At 47.7% G+C, this 14214-nt stretch overlaps 1 protein-coding gene across 1 annotated transcript; it reads right to left on the bottom strand.

The window, feature by feature from the left end:
• Positions 1-269: 269 nt before the first annotated feature.
• Positions 270-7898, bottom strand: magt1 (magnesium transporter 1). Its single transcript, XM_080502807.1, has 10 exons — positions 7768-7898; positions 6615-6784; positions 6424-6541; positions 5838-5978; positions 5620-5760; positions 3648-3737; positions 3432-3495; positions 830-904; positions 656-746; positions 270-585 (listed from the first exon to the last, which is right to left on the bottom strand). Exons 1-10 carry the CDS (start codon positions 7846-7848, stop codon positions 570-572), a joined length of 987 nt encoding a protein of 328 aa, XP_080358933.1. The 5' UTR covers positions 7849-7898; the 3' UTR covers positions 270-569.
• Positions 7899-14214: the final 6316 nt, after the last annotated feature.

The following is a 14214-nucleotide window of genomic DNA, read 5'->3' as shown; positions in this document are numbered from 1 at the left end:
AGGTCCCCCCAGAAGAGATCAGATGATGAAGATGAGGAGGAGGAGGAGGAGGAGGAGGAGCAGGTACTGAGGTACCCCCAGCAGAGATCGGATGATGAAGATGAGGAGGAGGAGGAGGAGGAGGTACTGAGGTCACCCGAGCACAGATCAGATGATGAAGATGAGGAGGAGGAGGAGGAGCAGGTATCAGATGAAGATCAGCTGGCCAGGGTTTAGCTTCAGGGCTCATGTTGAACACTTGATTTACATATGAGATTAAGTGAGGAAAGTCCATCACAACCAAAATAAACTTTTATTTGCTTGTTTTAAACAGGACCTCCCACCTGTACAAGTTATTCTTCCAAACATCTCCATCTTTTCAGCAGTTGACGGGACCAACTAAAGTCAGAGCGAAGGTTTAGAGCTTTACAACAAGCACATTTAAAATTGATGTAGATTTGTTATGTGGAAGATTTTTCAGATGGACCACTGGATTCAACATTCAGAGAACTCAAAAGAAACTATGGCTTGTCAATGGGTGATATGGCAGTATGTGGATCAGCATCAGGGCACCCTGCCAACTGGAGGTCCTATCCAATCAGGAAGCTGCAGGAGATGCAAACACAGTGAGTGTGTGAAGGTGAGCACAGAAGGTGAAGTGAAGATGGAGCTCTACCTGTAAGGATATCCATGGTACTTGGCTCTGAAGATAGACAGCAGCCAGCTGAAGAACAGCATCACCAGAGCGATTCCTGCCATACACATGACTAACACACACACACACACACAATCAGTAAACTGGTGAAGTGACCATCTTCCTCCCGAGAGCAGCTCAAGCAGCTGTACATACTCTTCCTCTTCCCGATGTCCAGCTCCGACGTGGCGGCCTCACACAGTAGCACGATGCCAAGCGTCACGGCAGCGTCTGACAGGTTGTCAAGGAGCCACGCTGCAAAAACACAGCGGACTGAGGCCCAGTGTGAGCGAGCTGACATCAGAAATCAGTCTGACACCACTGAGGTTTCCAATGAGGAGACAGACGATCAGTGCTCAGCTCTCATACTTATTACATATCCAGTCATTCAAAACTGAGTCGTTCATCTCATCTCAGAAATAAACCACATCGTTTCCTCATCAACTGCTGAAATGTGATTGATAAGAGCTGTGAGCTGGTGTAACAGGGCTGGTTGAGGTGAGGGAACAGGGCTGGTTGAGGTGAGGGAACAGGGCTGGTTGAGGTGGTGGAACAGGGCAGGTTGAGGTGAGGGAACAGGGCTGGTTGAGGTGAGGGAACAGGGCAGGTTGAGGTGAGGGAACAGGGCTGGTTGAGGTGAGGGAACAGGGCTGGTTGAGGTGAGGGAACAGGGCTGGTTGAGGTGAGGGAACAGGGCAGGTTGAGGTGAGGGAACAGGGCTGGGTGAGGTGAGGGAACAGGGCTGGGTGAGGTGAGGGAACAGGGCTGGTTGAGGTGGGGGAACAGGGTTGGTTGAGGTGGGGGAACAGGGCAGGTTGAGGTGAGGGAACAGGGCTGGTTGAGGTGGGGGAACAGGGCAGGTTGAGGTGAGGGAACAGGGCTGGTTGAGGTGGTGGAACAGGGCTGGTTGAGGTGAGGGAACAGGGCTGGTTGAGGTGAGGGAACAGGGCAGGTTGAGGTGAGGGAACAGGGCAGGTTGAGGTGAGGGAACAGGGCTGGTTGAGGTGAGGGAACCGGGCTGGTTGAGCTGAGGGAACAGGGCTGGTTGAGGTGAGGGAACAGGGCAGGTTGAGGTGAGGGAACAGGGCTGGTTGAGGTGAGGGAACAGGGCTGGTTGAGGTGGGGGAACAGGGCTGGTTGAGGTGGTGGAACAGGGCTGGTTGAGATGAGGGAACAGGGCAGGTTGAGATGAGGGAACAGGGCAGGTTGAGGTGAGGGAACAGGGCTGGTTGAGGTGGTGGAACAGGGCTGGTTGAGGTGAGGGAACAGGGCTGGTTGAGGTGGTGGAACAGGGCTGGTTGAGGTGAGGGAACAGGGCTGGTTGAGGTGGTGGAACAGGGCTGGTTGAGGTGAGGGAACAGGGCTGGTTGAGGTGAGGGAACAGGGCTGGTTGAGGTGAGGGAACAGGGCAGGTTGAGGTGGTGGAACAGGGCAGGTTGAGGTGAGGGAACAGGGCAGGTTGAGGTGGTGGAACAGGGCAGGTTGAGGTGGTGGAACAGGGCTGGTTGAGATGAGGGAACAGGGCAGGTTAAGGTGGTGGAACAGGGCTGGTTGAGATGAGGGAACAGGGCAGGTTGAGGTGAGGGAACAGGGCAGGTTGAGGTGGTGGAACAGGGCTGGTTGAGGTGGGGGAACAGGGCTGGTTGAGGTGGGGGAACAGGGCAGGTTGAGGTGAGGGAACAGGGCAGGTTGAGGTGGTGGAACAGGGCAGGTTGAGGTGGTGGAACAGGGCTGGTTGAGGTGAGGGAACAGGGCAGGTTGAGGTGAGGGAACAGGGCAGGTTGAGGTGGTGGAACAGGGCTGGTTGAGGTGGGGGAACAGGGCTGGTTGAGGTGGTGGAACAGGGCTGGTTGAGGTGGGGGAACAGGGCTGGTTGAGGTGGGGGAACAGGGCAGGTTGAGGTGAGGGAACAGGGCAGGTTGAGATGAGGGAACAGGGCAGGTTGAGGTGGTGGAACAGGGCTGGTTGAGATGAGGGAACAGGGCAGGTTGAGGTGGTGGAACAGGGCTGGTTGAGGTGGGGGAACAGGGCTGGTTGAGGTGGGGGAACAGGGCAGGTTGAGGTGAGGGAACAGGGCAGGTTGAGGTGGTGGAACAGGGCTGGTTGAGATGAGGGAACAGGGCTGGTTGAGGTGGGGGAACAGGGCAGGTTGAGGTGAGGGAACAGGGCAGGTTGAGGTGAGGGAACAGGGCTGGTTGAGGTGGGGGAACAGGGCAGGTTGAGGTGAGGGAACAGGGCAGGTTGAGGTGGTGGAACAGGGCAGGTTGAGGTGGTGGAACAGGGCTGGTTGAGGTGAGGGAACAGGGCAGGTTGAGGTGAGGGAACAGGGCAGGTTGAGGTGGTGGAACAGGGCTGGTTGAGGTGGTGGAACAGGGCTGGTTGAGGTGGGGGAACAGGGCAGGTTGAGGTGGTGGAACAGGGCAGGTTGAGGTGGTGGAACAGGGCAGGTTGAGGTGGGGGAACAGGGCAGGTTGAGGTGGGGGAACAGGGCAGGTTGAGGTGGGGGAACAGGGCAGGTTGAGGTGAGGGAACAGGGCAGGTTGAGGTGGTGGAACAGGGCTGGTTGAGGTGGGGGAACAGGGCTGGTTGAGGTGGGGGAACAGGGCAGGTTGAGGTGAGGGAACAGGGCAGGTTGAGGTGAGGGAACAGGGCTGGTTGAGGTGGGGGAACAGGGCAGGTTGAGGTGAGGGAACAGGGCTGGTTGAGGTGGTGGAACAGGGCAGGTTGAGGTGGTGGAACAGGGCTGGTTGAAGGATACTGAACAGCAGGATGATGTGTGTCTCAGCCACAAACTGAGCCTGGCTGCTCCCATGGATGTAGTTCTGAAAACGAGACACATTTTATCAAACGTCCAAATTGAAACATGAGTTCAGATTCCAGAGAGACAGTGAAGTTGTCTGGAAGATTCAACGTCCATCCAAGCTTTGTTTCCTGTTTTATGCGCGTGCATGCGTGGGTGAGAGAGATGACTTACAACTTGTCCTGTGCTGGGGTTCTTGTGGGCATAAGGTGGTCCTCTGATGTGGTTCCACATCTGTCCTGAAGTCATGATGAGGACAAAACACTGCAACACAAAGTACACACACCTCAACAAATCAAAAGTGTCTTCAAACCCCTCAACACTCCAAACTACCTCCTCCACAACAAACATCCTGCTGCATTCAGCTTGAGCAAAACGCCTCTCCAGCTTCTCAGCAAAGCAACACTTTTTTCCTGACAGACTGTTCAGGATGTTCTTCAACATGTTCTGTCTGCCGAGACTCTGCAGGATGTTCTTATACCTGTTCTGTCTCCCAAGACTCTGAAGGAGGTTCTTCAGCTTGTTCTGTGTTTCCCAGTCATATCGACCCCAAGTCAAGCCTCTCATGGCTTCTAGTCTGTTCTAAATATAAAGTGTCTGTTGTAAAGACAAGCATGCTGTACAGTGCTGTGTCCTTAGCTCTCCACAATAAAGGTGTGTGAAATAGAAGGAGTCATACATGAAGCATCCTACAGACGGAGGACTTTGATTTCTAGAAGACACTATATTTCCAGTCTTGCTGCTCTTTGTTCTCAATGTGAATCAATAAGTGAATGGACACAATCACACAGTGGAGACTTCACTGTCACCAAGTGAAGCGTGTCTCTGCCTGTATCTTTCAGTCTCCTTTTAGCTCCATGTCCACGCCTGTCCTTCAGCACTCTCCTGGACATCAGAGGACCTGGACTTGATCTTCCTGGGTGGAGGGAGTCCTCTGGTTTCCTCTCCATACAATATGTGAAGTGGTTGTTGCAAATGGAGCTTGAAGTAAGGCCCAATCCCAATTCTCTTTTGTACCCATCCGCCTACCCCATAGCCCTCCGCCTCCACCTCCAAAACGATGGCAAAGGCAAAGGGATAAAAGTTTCAGCCCTTAGATTTGGGACACCCCTCTCCCTCTGCTCAGCCCCTCTCCCTCTGTTCAGCCCCGCCCCTCTCCCTCTGTTCACCCCCCCCTCTCCCTCTGCTCAGCCCCTCTCCCTCTGTTCAACCCCGCCCCCTCTCCCTCTGTTCGGCCCCGCCCCTCTCCCTCTGTTCAGCCCCGCCCCTCTCCCTCTGTTCAGCCCCCCCTCTCCCTCTGCTCACTCCCCTCTCCCTCTGTTCAGCCCCGCCCCTCTCCCTCTGTTCAGCCCCGCCCTCTCCCTCTGCTCAGCCCCCGCCCTCTCCCTCCGCTCAGCCCCGCCCCTCTCCCTCCGCTCAGCCCCGCCCCTCTCCCTCTGTTCAGCCCCACCCCTCTCCCTCTGTTCAGCCCCGCCCCTCTCCCTCTGTTCAGCCCCGCCCCTCTCCCTCTGCTCAGCCCCGCCCCTCTCCCTCTGTTCAGCCCCGCCCCTCTCCCTCTGTTCAGCCCCGCCCCTCTCCCTCTGCTCACTCCCCTCTCCCTCTGTTCAGCCCCACCCCTCTCCCTCTGTTCAGCCCCACCCCTCTCCCTCTGTTCAGCCCCGCCCCTCTCCCTCTGTTCAGCCCCGCCCCTCTCCCTCTGCTCAGCCCCGCCCCTCTCCCTCTGTTCAGCCCCGCCCCTCTCCCTCTGTTCAGCCCCGCCCCTCTCCCTCTGCTCACTCCCCTCTCCCTCTGTTCAGCCCCGCCCTCTCCCTCCGCTCAGCCCCGCCCCTCTCCTTCCGCTCAGCCCCGCCCCTCTCCCTCTGACGAGCCTTCATCGTCTCTGCACCGAGCTCCAGTGTAACGGAGGAATGAACAGTGAGAATATAACAGTATAGCAGGATGACAGCATAAGTGTTAATACTACACATTCAAGTTCACCAAAAATCATCTGTAGATGTTCTCTGTCATTTATTTTCTTGATAATGGATGTAGATTACTTTGATTGAAGACAAAAGTTGCTGAGCGTTTTCTTTGTGAATCATTGAAGTTGGAGCTTCTGTCCCTTATCGGACAGACCCAGAGGACTGCAATACATTTGTGTCATTACCAGTGCAGAGAAAGCCCAGACGTTCTTGTTGAAGAGAAACTCCAAGTTGTTTCTTCGTAGGTATGCCAGTCCTCCAATCACAGCCAAGAGGAGCCCCAGCAGAAGCGGCCCGGCATAATTGGGAGGACGAATGACACGGATCTGAAAGGAATGGCACAGGCTCCATCAGAACCACCCCGGGCCGGGACGGCGGGCCCCTGTGCGAGCCAGACCCTCACCTGGACGTCCGTCCTGTCCGCCACCCATCGAGACAGCTGCTCAGCCGCGAAGCCACGGACCTGCAGCTCAAAGGTGTCCGAGCGCCGAGGCTTCCCTTTGGAGGGGAAGTGGAGGAACGTCGGAGCAGAGTTCATATTCAGCTGCAAACACAAAGGAGGTCAGAACAAGGCAACGTTTGAACACTCCTGGGACAAGTCAGCACAGCTTCCAAACCTTTATCCACTGCTCTTAAATCCCACGTCTTTTTATCATCTCCATCTTCAACAGTTCAATTAATACAAAGTCTTGAAAGGGGGTGAAGTCCTATCTGATGTTCAGCAGCTTTCATAATGTGATAAAGTTATTAATGATTGTGATTAATGGCTTCAGATGGATCTGAATACACACTAAATATTCCACGGACAATGTTTTAATTAATTCATTTCTTAAGTGACTGGTCTTCATTTGTTTAGTCACCAGAGAACTGGCTGACCAACTAATGAGGACTTTAAAATCAGATGACCACCACACTCCCCCTGGAACAACAAACTGAATTCTGATGGAAGAGGAGATTGAGGATCTGACAGCTGAGCCCTGTTCGCTCACCATCTGGAAGACGTCTGATCCTTCATCGAAGTCTACAGAGGCAAAGAAGACTCTGTTGGTGAAGGCAGAGGAATACCTCCAGGAGTTCGCCAGCACCTGAAATTCCTCATCAGCTTGTCTGGAGGAAAAAAGGAACATTTCAATTGAGGAATCCGAGGCCAGACGGCAGCCACAGGCTGGAGGCCGCTTACCTGCAGACTCCACACTGCCTCTGAGGCTGCAGTGCCGTGAACATGATGATCACCGAGTAGTTTCGAGGTGGAGCCTTGACGAAGCGACGGAACTTGTCTCCATTCATTTTAATGACGGAACGCTTGGAGGCCCACTCCATCATCTGAGTGACCTTCTCTGACAGCAGCGTCTGTGGCGGGAGGAAGCACAGGACGGCTCAGAGGAAACACCTTGTCAGCCAGGTCATTCATTTAAATCAAGCAATAACCTTCCACTACAAAATATCCAGACATTTTTGGAACGAATAGGAAACATTTCAAAAGAAAATACAATGCAAATATAAAGAATATGAGAAAAAACATTTGGAGAAATATAAAAAGATGAAGAGATGGACATTATTGATGCTATGATATTCTTTTTTCTCTCTCTTGATATTTCTTTTGTTTGCTTCCTTTTGTAAATTGACTCTTGCCAATGAGCCATGACAATGAAAACTACTACTATGAGCATAGTTTTCAAGCAAGTAGAAAAGAAACAATGTCCTTTCGAATATGAATAACTACTATGTTGTAACCTTCATGGTCGATAGTGTTCAACTGAAACCTTTCTGATCCTGTCCTCTCCGGAGGACTCCCTCAGCCCCCAGCCTCTTGGCCCCCAGGGGTCCAGCCTTCAGCCTCTTGGCCCCCAGTTCTTGAACTCACTTCAACCGGATATTGGCAGCGTCTGACATTAGACACTTAAATCTCCTCTAAAAAAACAACTTTTTGAAAGGAACATTTTCATCTTAATCTTTGTCTGCTGCAAACGTCAGAATGTTTATTAGTGCTAATATATGTTTTTATTTGCACTGTACAGTGACCTTGGGTGTTTTTGAAGGCGCTGAAAACAAAACGTATTATTTATATCTATTTATATATATATTATTTTTTTTTTAAATCATATCTTCAAAATGAAACCAATTGAAGTAAACCCTGAGTGAGCTTGAGCCCAGTGTTTGACCAGCTCCAGAGAGGAAACAAAGCGTTGTGACTGAGGAAAACAAAGTTCAGTCTTGTTCTCACTGCCGGACAAACTTCCCTGTCTGTTAGCTTCAGCTAGCCGCTCGCGCCGGAAGGAACAAAACATTGAAAAAGTCTCGTGAAGCGAGAAAAGTCTGAGCTGCAGCTTTACCTCCTTCTTCTTCTGAGCCTCGGCGAGTCCATGGAGCAGAACCAGACAGAGGAGCAGGAGAAATAACACTTTAGAACTCATTCTGCGCGATTCCACACCTCTCTCTCTCTCTCGCTCTCTCTCTCTCTCTCTCTCTCTCTCCCCCCTTTCTCCCTCCCTCTCTCGCTCTCCCTCTCTCCCCCGCCCTCTCTGTCTCTCTCTCTCTCCCCCTCTCTCTCTCTCTCTCTCTCTCCCTCGCTCTCGCTCTCTCTCTCTCTCCCCCTCCCTCTCCCCCCTTTCTCCCTCCCTCTCTCCCCCGCCCTCTCTGTCTCTCTCTCTCTCCCCCCCTTCTCTCTCTCTCTCTCTCCCCCTCGCTCTCGCTCCCTCTCCCCCCCCTTTCTCCCTCCCTCTCTCGCTCTCCCTCTCTCCCCCGCCCTCTCTGTCTCTCTCTCCACCCACTCAAGCACAAGCGAACGTCTCCTGTCAGCGTCCCATTGGTCTGCTCTCAGCCAATCACAGAGAGCATCCACACGGCGCAATGGCACGTCAACGCCTCCGCCATATTGGGCCGGGCGACTTTTTGTTTTTGGTTCAACAAGAACATTTTCAACTCTCACTACCATATATATAAGCACTGTTTATATCTATGGTCACTACAATCATCCACCACAGCAATGAATAAAGGAAACAGTGTCAAACAAACACTACCTTCTCAAAGTCATCATTATCATCATGATCATCATCATCTTCACAGGTTTGTTTTTTTTTATTATTTGAACAATTGAACAATATATATACATAATAGTTGCGCAAAAAGGATGAAAAGCCTCCCATCTCACAATATCTTTTACATCTTGTAAAAAAGGTATAAGTTAGAAAAAAATAATATATAAAAAATAAAACTGTACATCTCACACAGCTGTTGGATTTTACTTGCTTCAGAATGAATGCTGTTCTTTACATTGTCTAGATAAACGGAGAACAAGGCTTCAAAAGCAATTACGTTTGGACTCTGTTGTGCAAATTTAGTACAATGTATGTGAAATTTGGCAAAAATAATTAAAATATTGATAATATTTTTTTTTTCTGGATTTAGGGGTTAGTCTGGGTTAGTGAAAGTGAAGTATATTTTCTTATACCGTCTCATATATGTTTTATTTCTTATTTTGCTATCATGCTGCTCTTCTTTGTAGTATACAGGCCGGCTCCAAAGAGTCCGGACAGAGTCTAAGGTCAGGTCAAATGTTAGGTCATATTAGGTTCTGTTTGGACTTCTGCAGGCTAGGAGATGTCCTAAGTGAGACCACAGATGCTAGGACATCAGTGATGCTTAGTGTCGTGAACTAATTAGCTGCATGTGTTGCTGACATAAGCGACGGAGTTTCCTTTGTGTGTCAGAGTTGCATATTGGAAGTTGCTTCTCTCACCCTGTCATGTCATCAGCTTTTGTTTTTTGGATGTCATCCTATTCGATATTAAACATTTTTAACCAAACGATCTCCGCTGATCTTTGCAACCTGAACCTGTTTACAGCTGGATGGAGAGCTTATAGAATGCTTCGTTTGAAATTGGGTTAACTAAAAGTACAGGGTTGTTTTCTAAATTTTAAACATGTTTTGTTTTTATTTTTTTTGTGGAGTACCGGTTTGTTGTTGTAACGTTACGGTTATAAGAAGTAAGAGCACTGCAGTGGTAGTTTAATGAGCAGTTTTACAAGTAACGGCTAGGTGTGTTAATTACGCCGTGCGGGTTTATGCAGGGACGTCTTTACTGCATTCATAACTAGTTAGTCACGAGTTTTAACATGCTCCCTGAACGTAATCTGTCTGGTAGGAATTGATGAAGATGAAATGAATTGTGAAATGGAATGGTGCATGCATATCGATGAAATCGATGAAATAGAGGAAATTGATGAATAAGATGTACACCGGTATAAGAAATGAAATGGTAGGAAGCCGCTTGGATTTGATTGAAGCCCTCTGTATGAGGCCACGTTAGAAAGTGTGCCACAAACCCTGAGAGTTCTTTAGGAGGACCTCAGGTCTGTTCTTGTTAGATGATTCTCTGAAACAGGACATTAAATGGGACTGGAGGTGTAGGATAATACGTTCATGTGCAAAAGATGCCCACTCTTAAAATGGTTGACGAATGGTTTTATGAAGCTGTCTGGCATGTGAATAATTCTTCACCTTTTGGTAGCAGAAATTTAGTAAATGAATGTGAAATTGAGATGGCGGCAAAAACATGCTGATAGGTTAAACGTGTGTGAGTCAACTCTATGTGATGTGTGTTGTTTGTGTATTAATAGTGTTTCATGGGTTTTTTTTATTTGTATGGTGTTGCGATCTCTCAGCTGTGCTGGAGTCTCGCACTCTCTCTCTCTTTATTTTTTTTCTGTCTCTCTCTTCTCCTCTGGGTGTCAGTGTGTCTCTGTCAGGACGGGTTGATTGCCAGGTCTGATCGGCCGAGGCTTCAGCCTGTGTGACAGTCAGCCTGCCCAGTGTTCATTCTCTGCCTGGAATGAAGGCTTTTCATTTGTGGTTTTTGTTTGATTTCTTTCTTTCTTTCTTTCTGTCTTGTTAATGTCATGAGCCCGACAGTCAATCACACGGGACTATTTCATTAGTTCATATACATATTTAGCAGTTTTCTTGGGGACGTTTTGTTAACAACAATAAACTTCTCAAAATAAGCGAAGGTATTTTTGTAAATCCTACAAGCCCCAAGAGACTACCTTGTTGTAATGAAAAATCAATGAGCTTTCGTGGTTAGTTTTTAGTCTATGATGGACCAAAGTCCTGTTAATGCATGATGAAAGCCACGAGACACTAGAGTGAATGATCATAGGGTCATATATAGGAATGTTAATGTGTGTTGGTCTCTACGGTGAGTGAAAGGTGTGAATGGTGTTTGTGTTTTAGTCTGCTGTTTGATGGATGCTGTATGTGTGTGTATGAGTAAACAGAGCTACGGAGCTGTTGCTGCAGCTTTGGAGTCTGAAACTACACTATCCATGATGCATTCGTTGTGAGGCGGAGCTACTGAGACGGCCCAACTTCATTGGCCAATAGAGTTCTGTCCCTAAGGCGCACGGGCGGACACTGTGGGTCTCCTCCAATCTCTCGTTCTCTCAACATCCCCATCCTTTGGGATAGAAAAAAGGGGGGTGAGGAGGAAACCTGGAAATTGTAGTTCACAGATTTTACTGCTTTTTGTAAATATAACTTGAATTCTGTCTGAAACAGTTCTGTATCTCGGTGAGATAGGTGCAGGCTGTGGGCCTCCTCTAATCTCTCTTTCACTCAGCATCTTCATCCTTTGGGAAAGAAAGAAGGAAGATGTCGAGAGAAACTCAGAGATTGTAGTTCATGAATTTTACTGTTGAATTTTGCAGGGGTGTTGATTTAAAAGCATTTTTTTTAAATGTGCATAATGCAGTTTTGTCTGTCTCTCTCCCACTCATGATGTTTGCGTGTATCAAGCTGAGCTTCAGCCCCCCCACCCTCATTCTTCCTCCCCGCTCAGCTCCCAACCCCTCCCTTTCACATGCGCTTAGACAAACAGACAGGAGCACAGATCTTAACACCCCCTTCCTTGCTCCGATTTTCTCCCCCCTCTTTCTGCTCTTAGATAAATAAGTGGAGGGACTGTTTAAAGGAAACGTAGATATTTGATTGTTTCATTGAAGCTGTGATTGACACTTTCTTAGATAAAAGTTTGAAGGTGTTTTGATTTGCTACTGTGCTCTGAGAATATAGAATACAAACAAAATATTGAACTTTTGTTCTCTTTGTTTGTTTTCAGTTTTCTCTCCCATATGAGCGAGCCTCAGGCTGCGCTCCTGCTCCCACTGGTGACCTCTGGGGTCCATCGGTCAATCAATCACTTAATCAATCGCTTCAAGGCAACACTCCATCTGATTCAAACAGGCGAGTGACTTTTATCCACAAACTCTTTTCACAACTTTTTATATATTAAACACCCATATGGCTGTTTATACATGATTGGCATTGGGATACGCACATTTGGTTCATTCTTTTCTGATTGATTATTATTTGAATATCCTTTATATTTGGGAAGTATTGGAATATTTCTGTTTCTTTACAATCAACATTATATACATTGGACAATTTGAGGAGAAAAACTTGGCAACAGACTGACCGTCGTGTTTATTCAACTATCAGCTTGTACCACTTATGTGAGTTCATTTCTGTTTGGACATTACACTTGTGATTCTTTTTCCATTGGATTTATGGCTCATGGAGCTTTATAGCAGTATTAGGATCCACTATTAGGTTTAATTTGTGATCATTGCTTGGTTATAATTAAGCCATACTGTGTGACCCTTTGAGTTTATATAGCATTTGTGTTTGATTTTTCAGGTTTTGTGTGAGTTTCTATATATGGTTTGATTTAGTTTTGCATATGTTGTTTCAGTACGGCAAATTTGCTGCGAGTTACTAAGTGTCTTGATTCTTCGGAAGTTGGCAAAGTAACCCTATTTTTTATTTTCTTTCGTGTCAACTGATACCTCTAATGAAGATATATAATAGTTGTATATTAAACAAATAACTGAATATATCCAACATAAGATAAGTGGTAAATAAGACTTAGACGTTTTTATTGATCTAATTTTATAAGGGGGGATAGGAGGAACCTCCATAATGTCCAAAATGGAGATTAAAATCCCAAAACTCATTACTCCTGTTGATGTAGTGAAAAAGAAATAGAGGAATCGCAAAGATGTCTAAAAAATGTAATAAACGCTGGCCAGACATAGAACCACCATGTCCAGTAGAGGGTACCCTCAACCCAGATGTAATTCGAACAATGAGAGTACTGGTAACTTCGTACAAAGCGGACCAGAAAAAAGGGAAAAAGGGCCAAAAACGTAAAGAAAAGCGACACATTGAACTTTTATTCTCCAGTTGTTTGGCAATGAGGTACAGACGCGTTTGAGTATCGAGACCGAAAAGAAAAAGAAGATTGAAGAAGAAATGAAAAACTGTGACACAGTAGCAGCAAAACTCATGAAAGAGATCAGTGAACCGTTCTCTCACATGGATCCAGTGAAGGCCCCCCCACCTTATGTCAAAGAAATGAAATTCAAGGACATTTATCCTCAGCTTCCGGTGATGCAGGAAGGACGATATGTCATCACAGACGACGACGATCGTGTTATAGAAACGTGACAAGCAGAAACAACAGTGAGGATGATTTCAAACATGAAGAGCAAAATGAAGACAGTTCGTCTCGGATCCAGAGGTGGACAGAAGTTCAAGACAAGCAAATCTGGAAAACATGGTGACCAAAGTGACTCGGAAGGACCCATAGGTGGTTATGATCCTGCAATCAGACGTATGCTGGCGAAAGCAGAAAAGAAAGGAGGCCGAACCTCTAAGAAAAACAACCTGGAGGATGACGGCTCCACTGATACTGAGAGAGGTGATAGTGAGGAAGACTCAGATGAGGAAACTGCTTGATCTTCAGGAAGATTTTCACCGATGACATCCAGCGCCAAAAAGGAAGGAAATCGACAACAGTCCTTCAGAGGGTCCAGAAGGAGCTTAGATCATCCATCTCAAGGGCTGAAGAAGAATGTATGGCATTGATGAGTCATCTGGAAGAGCTGAAGCTACAAAAAGAAGAAATGGGAGGAATAATGACAAAGAACAGATATGCATTACGCTCAAGGAAGAAGGAGCGAGCTGACAAGATGCTCCCAGTGATGATACGAGGACAGAATCTGGAGTACAGGCCTTGGCAGAATACTGATATGTCAGACATTCTTGAGAAATTACCTACACTTCAAGATGGTGCTCACCCTTGGATTTCAAAGTTGGAAGAGATTATGGTCGGGACACACCCTGCCATAGGAGACATAAAGAGGCTTCTGGCTAACCTCCTTGGGGTCCCAGCCATGGAAGAAATTCTACAGAAAGCTGGACTGAATAGATATGTGGGAACTGCAGTGAATGATCCAAAGTTTTTCGCTGGAAATAGAGGCCAAACTTGTTGATCATTGAGAGATACCTTTCCAACCAATGTGCATCCTGATAACATTCAATTCGAGCCTTTGGGACAAGAAGAAAATCCGAGAGCCTATGTTTCAAGGGCTCACCAAGTGTGGAGAAATGCCACAGGAACGACCCAGACTTGAATCAGATGAAGCAGTCAATCCTGCGAGCTAAAATACAGAAGGGACTGTCAACATCTGTGAGGAGCAAATTAGCGGAAGTGGTAGGCCTTGGAAGCATGGCTAAAGGTGTTTATACAGATCATGTGGCTCATCAAGTGGAGTTGTATCGGAAGAAAGAACACGACCAGAAAGAACAAGATCAAGAGACTCTCAGAAAGCTTAATCAGATACAACTAGTGGATAACAAAAAGAAGGAAAAGAAGCAGGCTGTAGTCATACAGAGTCAGCCTCTCCCAGATCAACAAGTGTCACAGGTGTCATCAAACCAA

Source organism: Blennius ocellaris (assembly GCF_963422515.1).
Source record: "Blennius ocellaris genome assembly, chromosome: 9".
Taxonomy (NCBI): Eukaryota; Metazoa; Chordata; class Actinopteri; order Blenniiformes; family Blenniidae; genus Blennius; species Blennius ocellaris.
Note: the sequence above shows the minus strand (reverse complement) of the source record. Positions and strands in the feature narration are given on the sequence as shown.

Bases quoted from the DNA above. Each gene is read 5' to 3' on its own strand.
- magt1 (XM_080502807.1), bottom strand. From the start codon at position 7,848: ATGAGTTCTAAAGTGTTATTTCTCCTGCTCCTCTGTCTGGTTCTGCTC. The intron at 6,785-7,767 runs GTAAAGCTGCAG...CTCCCGCCACAG, and splicing joins AGGCTCAGAAGAAGAAGGAG to ACGCTGCTGTCAGAGAAGGT. The intron at 3,738-5,619 runs GTAATGACACAA...TTTGTGTTGCAG, and splicing joins TCTGGGCTTTCTCTGCACTG to TGTTTTGTCCTCATCATGAC.